Source organism: Rhinoderma darwinii, chromosome 11, assembly GCF_050947455.1.
Source record: "Rhinoderma darwinii isolate aRhiDar2 chromosome 11, aRhiDar2.hap1, whole genome shotgun sequence".
NCBI classification, from domain to species: Eukaryota; Metazoa; Chordata; class Amphibia; order Anura; family Rhinodermatidae; genus Rhinoderma; species Rhinoderma darwinii.
The window spans coordinates 36799652-36820745 of record NC_134697.1 but is presented as its reverse complement, the minus strand read 5'-3'; the positions used below and the strand labels follow the sequence as shown (position 1 = coordinate 36820745).

Genomic DNA, 21094 nt, shown 5'->3' with positions numbered 1-21094 from the left:
GTGAGGGAATCTTATTCTGAGGAATAATGTAAAAGGGGGGACACGGAAAGGAGTCCGATTAGGGAATGTTATGGGCCTGTCTAAAAATATGCGTTTTCAGGGCACACTTAAAACTGTGGATATTGGGAATTAATCTGATTGTCTGGGGTAGCACATTCCAGAGAACTGGTGCAGCACGAGAAAAATCTTGGAAATGGGAGTGGGAGGTTCGTATTATAGAGGATTTTAATCTAAGGTCGTTGGCAGAACGTAGAGCCCGAGTAGGGTGGTAGACAGAGATGAGGGAGGAGATGTAAGGAGGTGCAGCACTGTGGAGAGATTTGTGGGTGACAGTAATAAGTTTGAATTTAATTCTGAGGGGAATAGGCAACCAGTGCAGTGACTGGCACAGGGTAGAGGCGTTGGTGTAGCGGTTGGTCAGAAAGAGGAGACTGGCTGCTGCATTAAGGATAGATTGGAGAGGGGAGAGTTCATTGAGGGGAAGTAATGAGTTACAGTAGTCAAGACGAGAGTGAATAAGAGCGACAATGAGAGTTTTGGCTGTTTCCACAGTAAGAAAAGGGCAAATTCTGGAGATGTTTTTGAGGTGTAAGTGACAGAAGTGTGTAAGTGATTAGATGTGTGAAGTCAAAAATGACCCCGAGACAGCGGGCGTGCTGCCTGGGAGGTATGGTATTGCCACACACTGAGATGGAGACATCAGGTTTAGGGAGGTTAGAAGATGGTGGGAACACAAGGAGCTCAGTTTTAGAAAGACTCCGTTTCAGATAGAGAGAGGACATGATGTTAGAGAGAGCAGACAGACAATCAATCACTGGTGTTTTGTATTAGAGCAGCTGTGATGTCATGGGAAGAGGCATATAATTGGGTGTCATCAGCGTAGAGATGGTACTGGAGGCCAAATCTGCTGATGATTTGTCCAATAGGGGCTGTGTAAAGAGAAAAAAAAGGAGCGGACCTAGGACTGATCCCTGAGGAACCCCGATAGCAAGTGGAAGAGGAGAAGAAGTGGAACCAGCAAATGACACACTGAATGAGCGGTCAGAGAGATAGGAGGAAAACCAAGAAAGAGCAGCGTCCTTGAGGGCAATAGAGTGGAGCATGTTAAGTAGGAATTTGTGGTCTACTGTGTCAAAGGCTGCAGAGAGATCCAGAAGAATCAGGAGAGAGTATTTACCGTCAGATTTAGCCGCCAAGGGATCATTTGAGACTTTAGTAAGGGCAGTTTCTGTGGAGTGTAGAGTGCGGAAACCAGATTGTAAGGGGTCTAGAATGGAGTTAGCAGAGAGATAATGAATAAGGCGAGAGTAGACCAAGCGTTCCAGGAGTTTGGAGATGAAGGGCAGATTAGAGACTGGTCGGTAGTTAGCAGCGCTGGATGGGTCAAGAGTTGTTTTTTTCAGTAATAGGTTTATAATGGCATGTTTAAAAGAGAAGGTAAGATACTAGCAGAAAGAGAGAGGTTAAATATTTTAGTCAGGTGACTAGTGACAGCTGGGGAGAGGGACTGGAGGAGGTGTGAGGGGATAGGGTCTCTAGGGAAGGTAGTAGTAGTCTTCTTCTGTTATTAGGTAAAATGCTGAAAGTGAAGGAGGGAAGGGGATCATTGTAACTAGGGGACTGGGAGATAATATCATGCCGTATTTAGTTAATTTTAACTTTAAAATAAGTGACCAGGTCATCAGCACTTAGATCTGTGATCGGTGTCTGATGCTTTTCACTCCCGCCTTAGTCCTAAAGTACAAAGAGGCGTTTTGGATTATTAGATAGTGTGGAGATGAGAGAGGTGATATAGACTTGTTTGGCTCTGTGAAGGGCAGAGTTGTAAGTTTTGAGCATAAATTTGTAATGGAGAAAATCTGAGGCCAAATGTGATTTTGTCCACAGACGCTTCGCACATCTCAAGCACCGCTAAAGAAAGCGGGATTGAGGCGTGTGCCAGGGTTGTCATCGTCTTTGTCGGGTGGTTCGGAGTGTAGGGGGGGCTGCTTCATCCAATGCATTCTTGAGAGTGTTATTGTAAAGTTTGGCAGCCAGATTGGGACAGGAGAAGGAAGAGATAGGGGACAATGAGGACTGTAGACTGTCTATGAGTTGCTGAGTGTTGATGGCATGTAGATTTCTGTATGTCTGACAGGTAGGCATGTCCTGAGGAGGCAGAGAATAATTGATAGTAAAGAAGAGAAGGTGGTGGTCAGAGAGCAGGAGAGGAGAGTTTGCCCTATTGAATAACAACAATCAGAGATCTTGAAAACTGTGAGGAATCAATACAAAAAGTATATTAGAAAACTGTCTAAATTATACAGAAAAGAATAAACATTTGCCGAAACAACACAACCCCTTTAAGGATCACTGCTGTAGTGAATGACTGCAGTCAAACTTGATTTCTCAGGACTTTGGTACTTTATGCTGAAAACCAGGATTGTGATGACACTGCCTACATTTTTCATCTTGGTAATTCACCCTTATAAAGACAAATCTACTACATTCAAATGTTGTAGCTGTTACAAAGGGTCAGCCATGCTCCATCTGTGCTTGTACGTTTCCTAAATGTCAAATTATAAATCAAGCAGCAGGAATTCCACTTTATTCCCTCATTTTCGCTTGGTCATTCTGATTAGAGTCGCATGTTATTTCTCAACAGAGCAGGTTGTTGAATCTGCACTTTTACAATTAGAAACTTCTACTCAAGCCTGATTGATGCGTCTTTCAAGACTTCTAGAGTAATAAAAGTTCAGCGATTTCTGCAAGTTTCCAAAATGACATATTGTGCACAATCTTACCAGCAGTTACGTAAGAAATATATAATACATTACTTATTGGTACACCAGCCTCAAGAATAGATACAATGAGATGAGTTTAGGTGCATTATTCTATAGCAGCCAGTCAGACAATTGCACTGCATAATAACGTCAATGACAAAAGGAACGTACCTTAAGCCGCACTTGTTCATGTAGAACTACTGGTCTGTTGCTGAAGGTGATGGCATTACAGAAGCTAGCCTGCCTCTTTACTGCTTTCTGTGTGGCATCCATCATGATCTGGGATCCCTTGGCATGGGGATGGAAAAGTAGAGGACTGATTACTAATCCTCCACATTGTGGCATAGGCATGCAGTGCTTCTGCTTGTGGTGACATCGATGTGAGGATGCTGGAAATGTCCCACCTATAGAATCTGAAAAGAAAAAAAGTTGAGAAGGGGAACAGGATCTTACATACATTTCATACATTTAGTTCCAAGATAAGAAATGTTTACAAGAAGTGCGGTGCATAGAACTGAAAACCAAAATATCCCCACCACCCATTATAATGCTGGGTTTTGACAAACTTGCTTCCAGTTTTCTTGACCTTTTCAAGATCCTTTGGCTGATTCTTAAATAAATTCAAACGAGATTGGAGACCTGCACTCAATAGCAGATTCTGCCACAAAAAGCATAGGAGATGGGACCAACCAGTGCAAGAGCCCCACAGCAGCAGCATAGTCTCTCTTTGGTACTGTACGTACGGGTGGTCTACAGTGGCCTCAAAATAGAGATTTTGTTATTGTGAACATTCTTCTGTTCAGTATAGCTCCTACTACTGGTATTAATATTGAGAAGCGATCTCTAGTTGTTTAGTTCTTTTGGCTCTTTGTTTTATTTTTTTAAAGAAGTGTTGTATACCACAAAGAGAAGCTCCCATGCATTATAAGAATTAGCATTAGATTTTTTTTTACTGTGACTTAACTAATTTAGATATACAATGCCAGCCTTCCCACATAGTTACATAGTTTAAAAAAAAAAAGACACAGGTCCATCAAGTTCAACCAATAATCCTATCATGTTATTTCAGAGGAAGGCAAAAACCCCATGAGGCAGATTACAATTGCCTCATTAGGGGAACAATTGCTCCCCGACTCCACATATGACAATCAGAATAAATCCCTGGAGAAACGTCCCATCTCCAGAATCTAGTACTCATAACCTGTAATATTATATTTTTCAAGAAAGGCATCAAGACCCTTCTTGAACTTGTTCAATGAATCAACCATCACAACATCCTGTGGCAAAGAGTTCCATAGTGTCACTGCTCTCACAGCAAAGAATCTTCCTCGAGATCCTCACACATGGTTGTGCAGTGATCCACCGGCAACACCACCCCCCACCCATTACCGTCATTAATGCAGATTTCTTAAATTCATTTATAAGGATTCACCTATCACATGTAAGCTGATTCCACTTGATAATTGTAACCATCCTTTTCTAATATAATTATTTGGGATGCTGGATAGATTGTAGGCGGTGGAATAAATACTTTAACATATATTTATAAGAAAAGGATAATAGAAAAGCTACATCTGCTTATATACATACAAAATGATGGGTTTGTAGTATTTCTTAGGTACTCAAGATCTAACCACATATTATATTTACTTAATTATGTACAACTATTAAATATCTCTCTATCTTTTGGTTGTGCTACATTTTCTGATCAAATATTGAATAAATAGGACAAACGACTGCTCATTATTTGTTTGTTTAATTAACTGTTTATTATGTAGAACTGAAAAAATATTTAATAAAAACATTGGGGGAAGAAATTATGCAATGCCAATTAGATCTTGAGATTGAATATCTGGGCTGGTGCCATCACCATTAGTGAAACCTAGATCAGCCATGGCACAAGCAGGCAGATTTGTATAATCTATACATCACACACACATGTTGAAAATCTCTCACAGCTACGTATGACCATTTTAAGAGGGCACATAGGATCGAATTCCTAATTGGGTTAAGCTAGGTTCACACTGTGTTCAAAGTATGCAACAGCTTTTCTTTAAAGTTGCGTACATCTGACATTGATTGTAAAAAAAAAAAGCGTAAAAAAGCTGCATACATTTATACCATTGTATTTTTATACGGTTATAATGAGTGTGGTTCACTGTGCTTTTCAATACAGTTGGCGATGCGAGACCCTGGCATATCCCGGCCAAACGGACAGCCCTTTTAGCATACATTTGCCCGTTGAAGTCTTTGTTCATGTCGGAGTAAACATCGGGAGACTTTCCTGCCTTATACTTTAACAATACATAACAGGCGAGTTGTGAATTTTAGCTTTAGACAATCCGAAAAGTTTGTTTACAAAGTATCATCCCTAGACGTAGCATTTACGTGCGTGTTCTGTATATGAGACAATGTGAACAAATAATCTACCTTCCCATGTGCAGCTATGGCTATTCCTTTAGAAAAAGCATTGATTACTAAAAATTTCTACATATACCTACAGGATTTATTTATAATCGCTATAATAAAAGTCGTCCTCCAAAAACCAGCAATCTGAAATATGTTTTTACCTTTTCTTAGGATATGTTTCTCGTTACCAACAGAGGGCGATTGCATAAGGTCACAGCATCCCTATTCCACATAGAACGGAATTGCAAGTTTCTACAAAACAGCTGCCTATTAAATGTATAACATACAAAGTACATGGCAAGAACTACGCTAGACGATAAAGTTCCAGGCATAAAGTGGGCAGAGAGTTAAAGCTCTAAATCATTCCAATTGACTCTGCACCCAGCAATAACTCTCCCACTGTGAGTAGAATAAGTTGTCAGGAGGCGCGGTGTGTTCACATCTTTCTTCCAGATGGATGAAATATTGAGCCATATGTATCCAGGGAGGAATTAAACGGAACCTTTTATAGGTTACAAAGTACTTGGTACCGCATCAGAATGGTATCCTATCCCCCTCAGCCTGGTTTACAAAGTAATCCAAAACAGGTTATAATCTGTGCTGAATAAATGTTATAGATCGCAGCTATTGTTTTGCAAGGATTTCTTAATGGAATACCATAACATGTAATCATTCAAGGAATAGTAAGCTACAATTAATAATTTATTCATATCGTTTATATTGATAGACTGTCTCATCGATCTGGCTGGAACACCTTGCGCAAGCCAGAGCTGCTGACAAACATCAGCTCTCACTCTGGTGGATCCGGCCTGTTTGTAGTATTACATATCTAATATATCTAACACATAAACATCTGGATCCAGTTTTCTCCTGGCGATTACAGCTTATTTACAGGAGTTTTTGAATCTAAATATCTGAAAAGGGCCGGTCTTAATAAGACAACTGCTCACGAACTGCAAGCTACACTGGCAAAATAACATGACATCATGATACACAGTGGTGTGTGACATCATTGTTAGGTAGTATAGCTTTTGCATTGAGAATCAAACGATATAAGCTATGTTTTTCATGGAACAGAATTATTAAGAAGGATTGAGCAATAACACCAATTCTACATTATTGGCTCAAGATAACTCATCATATGGGATTCCTAAAATTGATGCAATGAAATTTAGAGTTGTGACACATAATACTATGTATACATATATACACATAAGGGTTACTATATCAGGGACCCTCATCCACAACTATGTAAGGGGCAGTCAGTACGTGCCTGTGATCGGGAAATCCACAAGAATCTATAAGAAGTGTGAGCATAGACAGGTCTCCCCATCTCTTATGGTTGGAATGGCCAACCGAAGTATCAAAGGATCCTCTAGTGGGCCCCGGCTCAGATCCAGCAGAAGACAACCCCATTTGGAACTGACTTAACAGCCAGTCACTTGTCGCTAGCGTCTATTTTTTATGGGATGATTTACAAATAACCTCCTAGACCTTTTTCATGATATGTCCTGTGTGTGCAATGATAAAGTTTGCAATGCAATTAAAAGTGGTCGTTTTCTGTATAGATTGGGGGTGGCCCTCAGAATAATTGCGTCTCGTGGACCTAAGGAACCTTAGTTCAACACTGCCGCTTCACAAACACTGCAAGAAAGGGTTGGAACCAAAAAAAAGGGTCAACCAGTATTTCTCTCTATGGGTGTAGTCACATGTTGCATATTTCTCTTTTATTTCTGAAGCATAAAAAGATGCTGCGAAAAACTGTACAATTTCCAATTGGAAAAACATTCGAGAGATTTCTCAATTTCTTGCGTTGCGGAAAATTATTCCCATAGGCTTAAATTGTAAAGACTTGCAAGACAAATACGCCACATGACTGCCCCCTTACAATGGTTGGTAAGGTGGGGCCCACAAGCATCTGTTCCTACTGAACTGGTATATACATGGAAAAGTTGTGTAAACCATTTTGTTTAATGTTATGGAACTCCCTCTCCTTTATGTATATCTATATTCTGTTCAATTACACATACAATGCATATTGCCCTTTTACTTAAGTATGGTCAAATACCTTCGACAAACATGTAATTAATACAGGTTGCCTAGAGGCAACGGAGAGAGGAGAGCCATAGATTGGATACCATTATTTTCCTGTGGCATAGTAACTCAGTTTCTTTGTATATAGAGATGAGTAATGATATAAGGCAGAAGCTTGCTGGAATTATATATCATATTAAGAATCCTGGGTCATCCTTGTTTTCCATTTTATATGTCGGAGCAGAGGAAGCCCAACAATACTAATCTCTCTGTAAATATCCAACTCAAACGGAGTATAGAAAAAATGGAAAATGAATCTCCTGTGCTGTACTTTATGAAAGAATGACAGGAAGATGCCTTCTCTTCCTCCAAATATGTTTTGTCCAGGTTTCCCCATCCGCACGCGCCTCACTATGTAAATATTTCCTACACACGTTTCTCATCTCCTTGTCTGCCTTCTATAGTCAAACATTCTGCCATTTATAACAATAAACATCTGACAGGGCCTGGCCTTTGATATTTAGCCACAAAAGCAATGGAAAAATATATAGATTAAATAGTGCACTATTCACACGTTCAGGATTGTGTCAGGATTTAGGCACGGATTTTGCACCTAAATCCTGACAGAATCCACTCACATTTTATACCCTATTCACACACTCATGAAAATATCCATGTGGAATAATGAACGCACCGCAGATGTCAAAATCTGCAGCATGTTCCTTATTGCCGTGAATTACATATTGGTAAACCACAGATTGGTTCCATTGAATTACAATGGGGCTAATCCGCTTGCAGATCCCGTGGCCAGTGCGCGGCAGAAATCCGAGTATTAGCTGAAGATTTCTGCCGCAGATTTTCTGAAAAGTGTGAACATAGGATAATACTGCAGATGCATATATCATGTACAAATTAAAGGGGTATTCTCATCTTATGTTATATCATCTCTCAAGGCTATTATTAGGACATTATAGTAAGCGAGTGTCTGACTTGGGACCTCCATGTATCTTAATTGTATAGCTGTATTATTTAGTTATTGTATAGCACTGCTTTTAGATTACTCAGTCAATACGGAGCTATTATTTAGTTTCTGTATTTTAGTATTATTTGAGCAGTGGATGGTGATATTCACTACTATGGCACTGTATAATATTTTCGCAGTATATGGTGTTGGCCGCACTGTGTATTGTTTTTTAGCCAACTGCAGGGAAGTGTTATTTGGTCGATGTATAGCACTATTATATTACTGTATGGTACTATTATATTACTCTGGGCACCTCACTGTATGGCACTTATAATTAACCACTGTTTGGTATGGTTATTTGTACACTGTATGACAGTACACCATATGTAGGTAGCGCCAAAACAAGGTACTGCACAAGGCACCATCCAATGTATGTCCGGCCGTGATCATGATTACAGAAACCCTTGCACAAAGTTCCAATAGTGTTTTGTTTTTGCGGTTAGAAATGTACTATGTATTAAAGTTAAAACCAGGTTTCTGTAGAAATCCTTTTTGCCCAGGAGAGACCAGTACAAGGGCATATTGTCAGAGCAGCCCCTTCCACTAGACTTAATGTCGAACTGGCCAGGAAAATGGTTTCCATTGAGGAAAGAGTAACACTGCCCGTAATTCCTAAATAGTTATTTTTGATCATTGCAATATCACTAGTTAATATACTAGTATGTTTTGTAGTGAACCCAAGTCACTTACAGAATACCCGTCCGCAATCAGGAAGTGGGCACCGCTAATATTAAAGAAGGGGGCTACATAGTTTAGTATTAAAAAAAGAAAGAGGGAGTTTAAAAAAGCAAATCAAGCGCAAAATTATTATAATAACTTATTTGCCTAAATGCACTGGAAATACTACACATTCTATTCCAAATCAAAACAATAATAACATTTATCCAGTTTATGTTAATCCTTTACAGAAAGTTAAGAAAAAAGGAATATTAGGCTGTTCAAAAGAATAACAGTGCCAGGATTTCTCTTTAAAAAAAATCCCAAAAATTATGTATGTATTTCAGATTTCACTTTACTGAACTAATATTTAGTGGCATAGCCATTGTTTCTGAGCACTGCTTGACATCTGTGTTGTTTGGAGTCGACCAACTTCTGGCCCCTCTGAACCGGTATTTGAGTCCAGGAAGATTGGACGACATTCCACAGTTCTTCTGCATTTTTGGGTTTTGCCTCATAAACCACATTTTTTATGCAACCCCACAAGTTCTCTATAGGATTGAGGTCAGGGGATTGGGTTGGCCACTCCATTACCTCAATCCTGTTTGTCTGTAACAGAGATGTTGTTCGCTTACTGGTGTGTTTTGGGTCATTATCGTGTTGAAACCATTTCAAGGGCATTTCTTCTTCAGGACTTTGCGTCTGAGCAGCCTATAATTTGCTGCACTTCTCTAAGTTTTTCCCTCTCCAATCAACTTCTTAATCAAAGTAGGTTTTTCATCAGAACAACATCTGGAACGACCCATTTTCCCCAGTATTTCAGAAGGAAGTGCACTGGAGCACTGGGCTGACTTTTCATTGGGGTACAAACTGTATTCTGCAGATGATTTGCACCTAAATGGAAGGGGGTCCGCTGTGCTGGGGGAGAGAATTCTAGCTGGGGTGGCAGAGTATTTAAACTAGGGCTGAGGAGGGAGGTCAATGTAGAAAAAAAAGGGGTAGCCAGGTTAGAGAGGGGTCAGACTATATTGGTGGGGGGAGAAACAGAATGTGGGGAGAGGACTAGACAACAAGATAAGGAGATCCTTTCGTTACAAAACATCAGTGTAAATAAAAAGGCCCAATTAATGTCAAATCACATTTCTGATAATAAAAGTTAAAAACTGACAGGCAAGTTAAAGTGTATGTTCACAAATGCCAGAAGTCTAGCAAGCAAAATGGGGGAGCTGGAGGCCTTGATACTGGAAGAAACTATAGATATAGTTGGTGTTGCTGAAACATGGCTGGACTCTTCACATGACTGGGCTGTAAATCTACAGGGTTTTACACTTTTTCGGAAAGACAGGACAAATAGGAAAGGTGGTGGTGTATGTCTGTATGTGAGAAATGATATGAAGGCGAGTGTGAAAGAGACAATAGTGGGTGAAGACTGTGAGGAGGTTGAAACCTTGTGGGTGGAACTAGAAAGGGAGGTAAACACTGAAAAAATTACTTTTGGTGTAATCTATAGACCCCCCAATATAACTGAGGAGATGGAAGTTCAGCTATATAAACAGATGGAGCGGGCTGCACAGGCAGGTACTGTAGTGATAATGGGAGATTTTAATTTCCGGGATATTAATTGGTGTCATGGTTCAGCTTCAACTGCAAAGGGGAGACATTTCCTCAACCTGTTGCAGGAAAATTTTATGGGCCAGTTTGTGCAAGACCCACAAGAGGTGAAGCTCTGTTGGATCTGGTCATTTCTAATAATGCAGATCTTATTGGGAATGTTAATGTTCGTGAAAACCTCGGTAACAGTGATCATAATATAGTTACATTTTACCTATACTGTAAAAAACAAACGCAGGCTGGGAGGGCAAAAACATTTAATTTTAAGAAAGCCAAATTCCCCAGGATGAAGGCTGCAATTCAGGATATGGACTGGGAAGAACTAATGTCAAAGAATGGAACAAATGATAAATGGGAGATTTTCAAATCTACTTTGAGTTATTATAGTGCAAAATTTATTCCTATAGGTAACAAGTATAAACGACTAAAATTAAACCCCACAATGCTTACACCTTCTGTGAAAGGGGCAATACATGACAAAAAAAGGGCATTTAAAAAATACAAATCTGAGGGTACAGCTGCAGCCTTTGTAAAATATAAAGAGCTTAATAAAATCTGTAAAAATGTAATAAAATTAGCAAAAATACAAAATGAAAGGCAGGTTGCCAAGGATAGTAAAACAAATCCCAAAAAATTCTTCAAGTATATAAATGCTAAAAAGCCAAGGTCTGAACATGTAGGACCGCTAGATAATGGTAATGGGGAGTTGATCACAGGGGATCAAGAGAAGGCAGAGTTACTAAATGGGTTCTTTAGCTCTGTATATACAACAGAAGAAAGAGCAGCTGATGTAGCCGGTGCCAGTGCTGTTAATATATCAGTTGATATACTGAATTGAATGAATGTAGATATGGTCCAAGCTAAATTAAATAAAATAAATGTACACAAGGCCCCGGGACCAGATGGGTTACACCCTAGAGTTCTTAAAGAGCTTAGTTCAGTTATTTCTGTCCCCCTTTTCATAATATTCAGAGAATCTCTAGTGACTGGTATAGTGCCAAGGGACTGGCGCAGCGCAAATGTGGTGCCTATTTTCAAAAAGGGCTCTAGGTCTTCCCCGGGTAATTATAGACCAGTAAGCTTAACATCCATCGTGGGGAAAATGTTTGAGGGGCTATTGAGGGACTATATACAGGATTATGTGACAATAAATAGTATTCTAAGTGACAGCCAGCACGTATTTACTAAGGATAGAAGTTGTCAAACTAACCTAATCTGTTTTTATGAAGAGGTGAGCAGAAGTCTAGACAGAGGGGCCGCTGTGGATTTAGTGTTTTTGGACTTTGCAAAGGCATTTGACACTGTCCCCATAGACGCCTAATGGGTAAATTAAGGACTATAGGTTTAGAAAATATAGTTTGTAATTGGATTGAGAATTGGCTCAAGGACCGTATCCAGAGAGTTGTGGTCAATGATTCCTTCTCTGAATGGTCACCGGTTATAAGTGGTGTACCCCAGGGTTCAGTGCTGGGACCACTTTTATTCAACTTATTTATTAATGATATAGAAGATGGGATTAATAGCACTATTTCTATTTTTGCAGATGACACCAAGTTATGTAATATAGTTCAGTCTATGGAAGATGTTCATGAATTGCAGGCAGATTTAAACAAACTAAGTGTTTGGGCGTCCACTTGGCAGATGAAGTTTAATGTAGATAAATGTAAAGTTATGCATCTGGGTACCAACAACCTGCATGTATCATATGTCCTAGGGGGAGCTACACTGGCGGATTCACTTGTTGAGAAGGATCTGGGTGTTCTTGTAAATCATAAACTCAATAACAGCATGCAATGTCAATCAGCTGCTTCAAAGGCCAGCAGGATATTGTCGTGTATTAAAAGAGGCATGGACTCGCGGGACAGGGATGTAATATTACCACTTTACAAAGCATTAGTGAGGCCTCATCTAGAATATGCAGTTCAGTTCTGGGCTCCAGTTCATAGAAAGGATGCCCTGGAGTTGGAAAAAATACAAAGAAGAGCAACGAAACTAATTAGGGGCTTGGAGAATTTAAGTTATGAGGAAAGATTGAAAGAATTAAACCTATTTAGCCTTGAGAAAAGACGACTAAGGGGGGACATGATTAACTTATATAAATATATTAATGGCACATACAAAAAATATGGTGAAATCCTGTTCCTTGTAAAACCCCCTCAAAAAACAAGGGGGCACTCCCTCCGTCTGGAGAAAAAAAGGTTCAAGCTGCAGAGGCGACAAGGCTTCTTTACTGTGAGAACTGTGAATCTATGGAATAGCCTACCGCAGGAGCTGGTCACAGCAGGGACAGTAGATGGCTTTAAAAAAGGGTTAGATAATTTCCTAGAACAAAAAAATATTAGCTCCTATGTGTAGAAATTTTTCCTTCCCTTTTCCCTTCCCTTGGTTGAACTTGATGGACATGTGTCTTTTTTCAGCCGTACTAACTATGTAACTATGTAACCAACATGTGCAACATTTGCCATCCTCCTACCATAAATAAGAGCCAAAATTGACACCTGTTATTCTAAAGAAAGGACTTCACCAATTTAAATGGGTTTTCAAGCCACTACAAATTGATGGCCTATCCTAAGGATAGGCCCGTCAATAGCTGATGGGTCAGCTGTTTTGAAGGGGGTGCAGCACTCAAACAAGCACCGTCTCCCCTTCATTTCTTCTTGCTCACTGTGAATCTTTGACATGCATTTAGCGGCGATTCACATGTATTGCAGCATTCTCCCATTCACTTCAATGGGAGAAAAGGCTGCAATACCTATGAATCGCCGCTAAATGCATGTCGACGACTCACAGCGAGCAAGAAGAAATGAAGGGGAAGCCATGAATAAGGACGCTGTGGTCATCTGAATCGCGTAGGCAACGCTTATACCTTAAATCCACCCTTGTACCTGAAGCATTTTCTTCTCTTTTTAATGAAATTTTGAATAAAATTGGAACGCAGTTCCCCCTTTTTAACATCTCTTTTGTCTTGGCACTGGATCTATTCCCTACACCTTTATCTATTGATTTATCAGGTTAGTGATGTTGGACTGCTATTTTTTTTTAGCACTACTGTATGTGTCTAAATGACAATTACAATACCAAGAAAAAGATAACACAAAGTAACGGTGCACTCCCAAAATCTCAGAAAAACATGTATTTATTAGTAGACAAACAACATTTAAAAATGCAAAATGACCAGGGTCCCCTGTAATAAGAAGGTACCCCTCCACTACATATACCAAATAAGGCAATCGGGACCAGGAAGTAAGAAAAGGTCACCAATTTATGATATATCGATACACCACATATGATGAATAAGTGACCAGATAAAAACAAATAGCGAATAACCAAAAAATCCCACAAACAGATTGTAACCCCAAAAGTAGTTTCCTAAATTCATTCTGCTATGCCTTCAAAATAGGAGCAAATACAAATGATCAAAATAGCGTCCAAGTAATAATTCTCAGTACAATAATAAAGTGAACAGAATTTCCTTAGACACGTGTGAGATAGATAGACTACAACCTGGTCTGTACAGGTACTGCAGTGAAAATCCCACACGTCTAGCAACTATACACATGGGATTTTCCCTGCAGTACATTCGATTTTAAAGATAACATGCTACCTGCGGCCACCACTAGAGGGAGTTTAGGAGCTTACCGCATACTGTTTAGACATTGAATTCAATAGTGAAACAGTTTGTAATAAGCTCCCTCTAGTGGTGGCTGCAGGTAGCAAGCCTGTTTTTCATTTAAATCTATGTTTGTGCAGGGGATTTGGAGCACTGTATCATAAAAACCAAGCCCCAAATGCCATAAAGATGTATTAGGAAAATAATCAGCACCGAATTTTGAACCTACAAACAACATGACAATAAAAGGTGGAGACTCACTTTAAGTGACTTTCCGGATATAGTCAGCCCAACATTTGGGCAATATTTCCCTAGCCTAAGCACTTCAGCATCATGTATATGGCTAAAGACCTCCATGTTGGACCTTCAGTACAATGAGTATGGTAACACATAGCCAAAAATACATTTCTAACCGCTTTCATTTGCCATTTTTCTACTAAAATAACAAATATACTACAAATTACAGAATACATAGGATAGTATGGAATCTCGATGGTAAGCACTGTTCCCTGATCGCATGCAGCACTGAGTTCACATCTGACAAGGGCAACATCTTCAGAGAGTTTGTATATCTGTCCTGCGCATACATGGTTTCCTCTAAGGGTATGTGCACACACACTAATTACGTCCGTAATTGACGGACGTATTTCGGCCGCAAGTCCCGGACCGAACACAGTGCAGGGAGCCGGGCTCCTAGCATCATACTTATGTACGATGCTAGGAGTCCCTGCCTCTCCGTGGAACTGCTGTCCCGTACTGAAAACATGATTACAGTACGGGACAGTTGTCCTGCAGCGAGGCAGGGACTCCTAGCATCGTACATAAGTATGATGCTAGGAGCCCGGCTCCCTGCACTGTGTTCGGTCCGGTACTTGCGGCCGAAATACGTCCGTAAATTACGGACGTAATTAGTGTGTGTGCACATACCCTAACACTCCAAAAATATACAGACCGGTTAGCTGGCTGTCTATGAAATCTTCCCTATTTCACATTAAGAGATATTTTAAGATAAACTAGCAGCAATAATGAGGAAATAAAGCTACATTGGGTGGTATATTTGAACATACTATAGTTTATTTCCAATTGTGCAATTGTAACTAAATAAGACATGGTTCATATAGAAGAATACTTTTAGTGTTAGCCAAGACTTACTTCCATTTCCAAATAAGTACACAAAACGAATGCAACGAACTATGTAACCGACAGGTCTTCGCATTTCATTGTGTATTCATCATGTAGCTAGTTGCGGTCATACTAATGGAGAGCTTATCACATCTCTCACTGGTAAATAAAGCAATAATCACGACGCCTTATTTACATAACAACGTAACAAAGTGTAAGGAAAGAAATTGTTCTGACCTTGGTAGAATTCACGTCACCCGGATTTCATTTATAAAATAGCCATCAATTATGTTGGATTGAACAAAGAGCAATCAAATTAGTGAATGCAGCTATGACCGGAAACAGTTACTCTAAAATACGCTTAAAGGGGTTTTCCCATAAACAACATTTATTACCACTCCACATGATAGGTGATAAATATCTGATCGGTGGGGGTTCGACTGCTGGGACCTCCACTGCTCACAAGAATGAATGTCACGGAGTCTCCTATGTGAGTGGAATAGTACTCCATGGGAATGGAGCGGTAATGCACATGCTCGGCCACCGCTCCATTCATCTCTATGAGGCTGCCAAGTGCTATCTTCGGTAGCCCCATACCATTCATATGGGGCTCCCAGGAACGGCAAGGTAAGCCTATTCTCACGATTGGTGATAGTCTGAGCGGTCGGACCCCCACAATCAGATATTTATCCCCTATCCTGTGGATAGATGCTAAATAATAATTATGGGAAAACCCCTTTAAGACGAAACGCACACAGCAGAGCCATGTGAGTCGCTGCAGCTCAGTACTACTGAGCCGTAGATACTTGATGTGTTGCCATATGGTGCGTTGTGTGGCATTGCATTACGGGGTTATTCTCCCCTAGATGCAATACATCTTGAGTATTGAGTAAAATAGCTCTGTAATAAGGCATCCAATGGAGAATGTCCCAATTTTTTTTCTTGTCAGATTTATACAGGGGTACAGTAGAGCCCCATAGAAGTTTGTTAGTTCTGTTTTAAAACTCAGATGTTGTACAGAGCTTTAATACATCCCTGTGCCCTTAAACATAAGTTAATACGTGGGACTGCGCTTGGCAGCCCCATAGAAAGGAATGGAGTGGTGGCCGTGCACGCGCACTACAGCTCCATTCCTATAAGACTCCCAGGAAAGGCAAGGTAGGCCCGTTCTTGTGATGGGTGGGGGTCCCTGCTGACGGACCCCCACCGTTCAGATATTTATCACCTATTCTGTGAATAGGTGATAAATAATGATTGTAGGAAAACCCCTTTAAGGCTACATAACTTACATGCTATCATATATTAAATTTCAGATTAACCAGTGGGTGCCTGATCTCCACTAGCTGAAATGATAATTAGCAAGAAACCTGAAATTTACTTACTAACTGTCTTCAGAGCAGCACTGGCTGTCATACAGTATGGCATAACACTATATTGTACTCAATTAATTGTCCAGTTACAGTTTGACGCCTGAATTTCATACATGACACAGATGGTCACACTGAATATACCTTCTGTCTAGCAGAGGACTACCAGTGACTCTGGAAATCTAATTCTTAATCAAGGACTAAAAATAATCTCAATGCATTTCAATATTTATGTTCTCAGCATATACATTGCACATGTCTGTTTTATGAAATACTTGTATTTCCTATGAAACAGTAATTTTTGAGCATATTTTTCTAAGAACTCTGCATTGTGCCATTCCTCTGTTACTTCTCCTGGAAATATATGAATAAATTAAAAACTGGGTATAACCATTCTCTTGCTAGTAGATGTGTTCCTTCTCATTCTTACACTGTCCAATCAGTGCTGACCATTTGTACGCACAGGCTCCATTGGGAAATGGTAACACCCAATTGTCCATTTCTTCATTAGATTTCAAGAGGAATACATTGTGCTGCTCCAAAAAAAAAGAGAAATGGATATATGGGGAATTCAGGTATTTATTAAAACAGACAAGTCAGGAGAGCAGACAGGTAACATTTTTAAATATTACAAAAACATATAAGAGAACAGCTTGCCTAAAACTGGTCACCAGCATCAAAACATACTGGAGGAGATTTGTAATATAAAGAAAAATGTAAAAGCAGCTGTGGATCTCTGGGGATGTGAAGTGTCTCATTGACAATAGGTATCCAGGTGTCACCCTGTATGGCGGATATGTAATCTGACTGGTCACTAGGACTACACTCCCATCATACTACATTTGTGTACATAACGTACAGTAACAAACAAGGCTACACAATAGTGACTAATAGATGTCATACTTTACAACATAATTCCATATACAGTATTTGTTTTATATACAATGATGGAAGTATTTATTTGCGTATTCTGTCTACAACCGAACGCCAGAGTTTCCTCATCTCACTATGTTCCCCCTGTTGACATCCTCAACTTGTTTATAGATGCAAACTTCATGTAAACTACACATGTTCCGAATAACTTCATGAAAGATAATGTCACTTCCCAAGAACAAATGATGAAAGTAATTCATATTAATAATATTAGGAGAAAACATTTCCCATGAGGTTACTGGTGGATTTTTAGCCACTGCTGGTTTTGTGGTCAGTGCACTGCAGAACCCTTGGAGCTGTATGAGAAAGAACCTCTCAATGGACAGAGAAGACCCGCTATTTGGATCTTATGACTAAATGTTACTTTTATGAGCATAAAATCAATGTGCTGGACATTCTGCTTGCAGCGCTGATGTCCTGCACTGAACACTGTGCTCGGTCTGTGTTCTCTCACTGAACATAATCCACTTTACTGGAGAACTGAGGAGAGCAAAAGTGCCTCCGGCAAATCAATGGATCTAATAAGAAAAACCAATGTGAGACTTCAGTTCTAAGTAGCAGGTGTATCCCGCATCATCATGGCCAGATTGTACGCTGCAACTCAATATGCATTATAGCTCGCTAGTCTTGTCCATGCTCACATACATTTATTGTATAAGTAATTCCAATGTCATTAAAGCCTCTGGGCAAAAAAAACTAAAAATCCAGCTTTTGCCCTATAGTTTCACTTACCTGTTCCCAACCTATCCGGAAATCCCTGGGGGCTCTGCTTGCAGTCTGCTTCTTTTCCTGTACAGGTTCTGGTGCTAAGTGTGCTTGCAGGCTGCAGGTAAGTGAAACTATGGGGGTGGGGTGGGAGCCTCCACTCTGGGCAAAAAGCTACGCTCATTAACTCAGAAAAAACTCTGAATTAGAGATAGAGCCTGCAGGGGGCAAAACTGCTTGAAATGCAGAAAACAAGTCATATAATGGCTAGAAATAGGGTTATTTCTCACGTACACACATATGACAAGTTAATTTGAAAAGTCACCTGAACAGTTAGGTACTCTTTAAAGGCTATGTACACCTTTGAAATTGTTATATATATAAAATGGTTCATCAGTGTGATTGGTGCAACTTTCTAAAAACATTTTATTAAAAATTCTTATTACTTTTGAGACACAGCTGCATTGTATACAGTATACAGAGCAGATGTATCTTGCTCTGAATGCTTTATACCTCAGGTCAGCGGCACTGATGGGTTCATTGTCTGCGGGTCTCATAACTTAGAGGTTATCGATTATCGATTACAAGTCGATCCCACAGGATCGACACACAGGACACACTGTCGCTGAATCCGCGAGTCCCGCGGACCTGAAGCATTCAGGGCTTAGTGAACGATACAGCTGCTCTGTATACAGAATACAAAGCAGCTGTATCTCAAAAAGTAAAAATAAGTTTTGATAAAATGTATTTAGGAAGTTGCACCATATATATATATATATATATATATATATATATATATATATATATAGGAAAAAAGAGAAAAAGCAGCACCGTTCCTTACGTGGGGGGTGCAAAAGATTCTCGTTAGGACACTCGACCCGTGTCCCAATAACCAATATGCTCCAAAATACGAGACAGCACTCCGGTGTTTGTGAAAAAATAGGATCACTTTAATGCGACGTTTCAGCCCTACTCAATGGGGCCTTTCTCAAGCAGACTGTGCATTAAAGTGATCCTATTTTTTCACAAACACCGGAGTGCTGTCTCGTATTTTGGAGCATATATATATATATATATATATATATATATATATATATATATACACAGTGAAGGAAATAAGTATTTGATCCCTTGCTGATTTTGTAAGTTTGCCCACTGTCAAAGACATGAACAGTCTAGAATTTTTAGGCTAGGTTAATTTTACCAGTGAGGGATAGATTATATAAAAAAAACAGAAAATCACATTGTCAAAATTATATATATTTATTTGCATTGTGCACAGAGAAATAAGTATTTGATCCCTTTGGCAAACAAGACTTAATACTTGGTGGCAAAACCCTTGTTGGCAAGCACAGCAGTCAGACGTTTTTTTGTAGTTGATGATGAGGTTTGCACACATGTTAGATGGAATTTTGGCCCACTCCTCTTTGCAGATCATCTGTAAATCATTAAGATTTCGAGGCTGTCGCTTGGCAACTCGGATCTTCAGCTCCCTCCATAAGTTTTCGATGGGATTAAGGTCTGGAGACTGGCTAGGCCACTCCATGACCTTAATGTGCTTCTTTTTGAGCCACTCCTTTGTTGTCTTGGCTGTATGTTTCGGGTCATTGTCGTGCTGGAAGACCCAGCCACGAGCCATTTTTAATGTCCTGGTGGAGGGAAGGAGGTTGTCACTCAGGATTTGACGGTACATGGCTCCATCCATTCTCCCATTGATGCGGTGAAGTAGTCCTGTGCCCTTAGCAGAGAAACACCCCCAAAACATAATGTTTCCACCTCCATGCTTGACAGTGGGGACAGTGTTCTTTGGGTCATAGGCAGCATTTCTCTTCCTCCAAACACGGCGAGTTGAGTTAATGCCAAAGAGCTCAATTTTAGTCTCATCTGACCACAGCACCTTCTCCCAATCACTCTCAGAATCATCCAGATGTTCATTTGCAAACTTCAGACCGGCCTGTACATGTGCCTTCTTGAGCAGGGGGACCTTGCGGGCACTGCAGGATTTTAATCCATTACGGCGTAATGTGTTACCAATGGTTTTCTTGGTGACTATGGTCCCAGCTGCCTTGAGATCATTAACAAGTTCCCCCCGTGTAGTTTTCGGCTGAGCTCTCACCTTCCTCAGGATCAAGGATACCCCACGAGGTGAGATTTTGCATGGAGCCCCAGATCGATGTCGATTGACAGTCATTTTGTATGTCTTCCATTTTCTTACTATTGCACCAACAGTTGTCTCCTTCTCACCCAGCGTCTTACTTATGGTTTTGTAGCCCATTCCAGCCTTGTGCAGGTCTATGATCTTGTCCCTGACATCCTTAGAAAGCTCTTCGGTCTTGCCCATGTTGTAGAGGTTAGAGTCAGACTGATTAATTGAGTCTGTGGACAGGAGTCTTTTATACAGGTGACCATGTAAGAGCTGTCTTTATTGCAGGCACCAAGTTGATTTGGAGCGTGTAACTGGTCTGGAGGAGGCTGAACTCTTAATGGTTGGTAGGGGATCATATACTTATTTCTCTGTGCACAATGCAAATAAATATATATAATTTTGACTATGTGATTTTCAGGGTTTTTTTTATATATATAATCTATCTCTCACTGGTAAATTTAACCTAGCCTAAAAATTCTACACTGTTCATGTCTTTGACAGTGGGCAAACTTACAAAATCAGCAAGGGATCAAATACTTATTTCCTTCACTGAGTGTATATATATATATATATATATATATATATATATAATGTTAAGGGTGCCTATAAGTGTTAAAGGAAGTATTTAAAAGGACTGAAGGTTTGACTGACATCTGTTGCATATATTAATGATTTGAAACCAGTTACTAATAAGACCAAATTAAACAATCAGAG

General features: G+C 39.9%; 1 protein-coding gene across 2 annotated transcripts in view; it reads right to left on the bottom strand.

Moving 5' to 3' along the window:
• NEURL1 (neuralized E3 ubiquitin protein ligase 1) overlaps positions 1–21094 on the bottom strand; it is a 228718-nt gene that overhangs the window by 52254 nt on the left and 155370 nt on the right. For both annotated transcript variants that reach the window (XM_075841098.1, XM_075841099.1), the window contains exon 2: positions 2934–3175. In XM_075841098.1, the coding sequence (XP_075697213.1) occupies positions 2934–3175 (242 nt within the window). The remainder of the gene's footprint in view (positions 1–2933; positions 3176–21094) is intronic.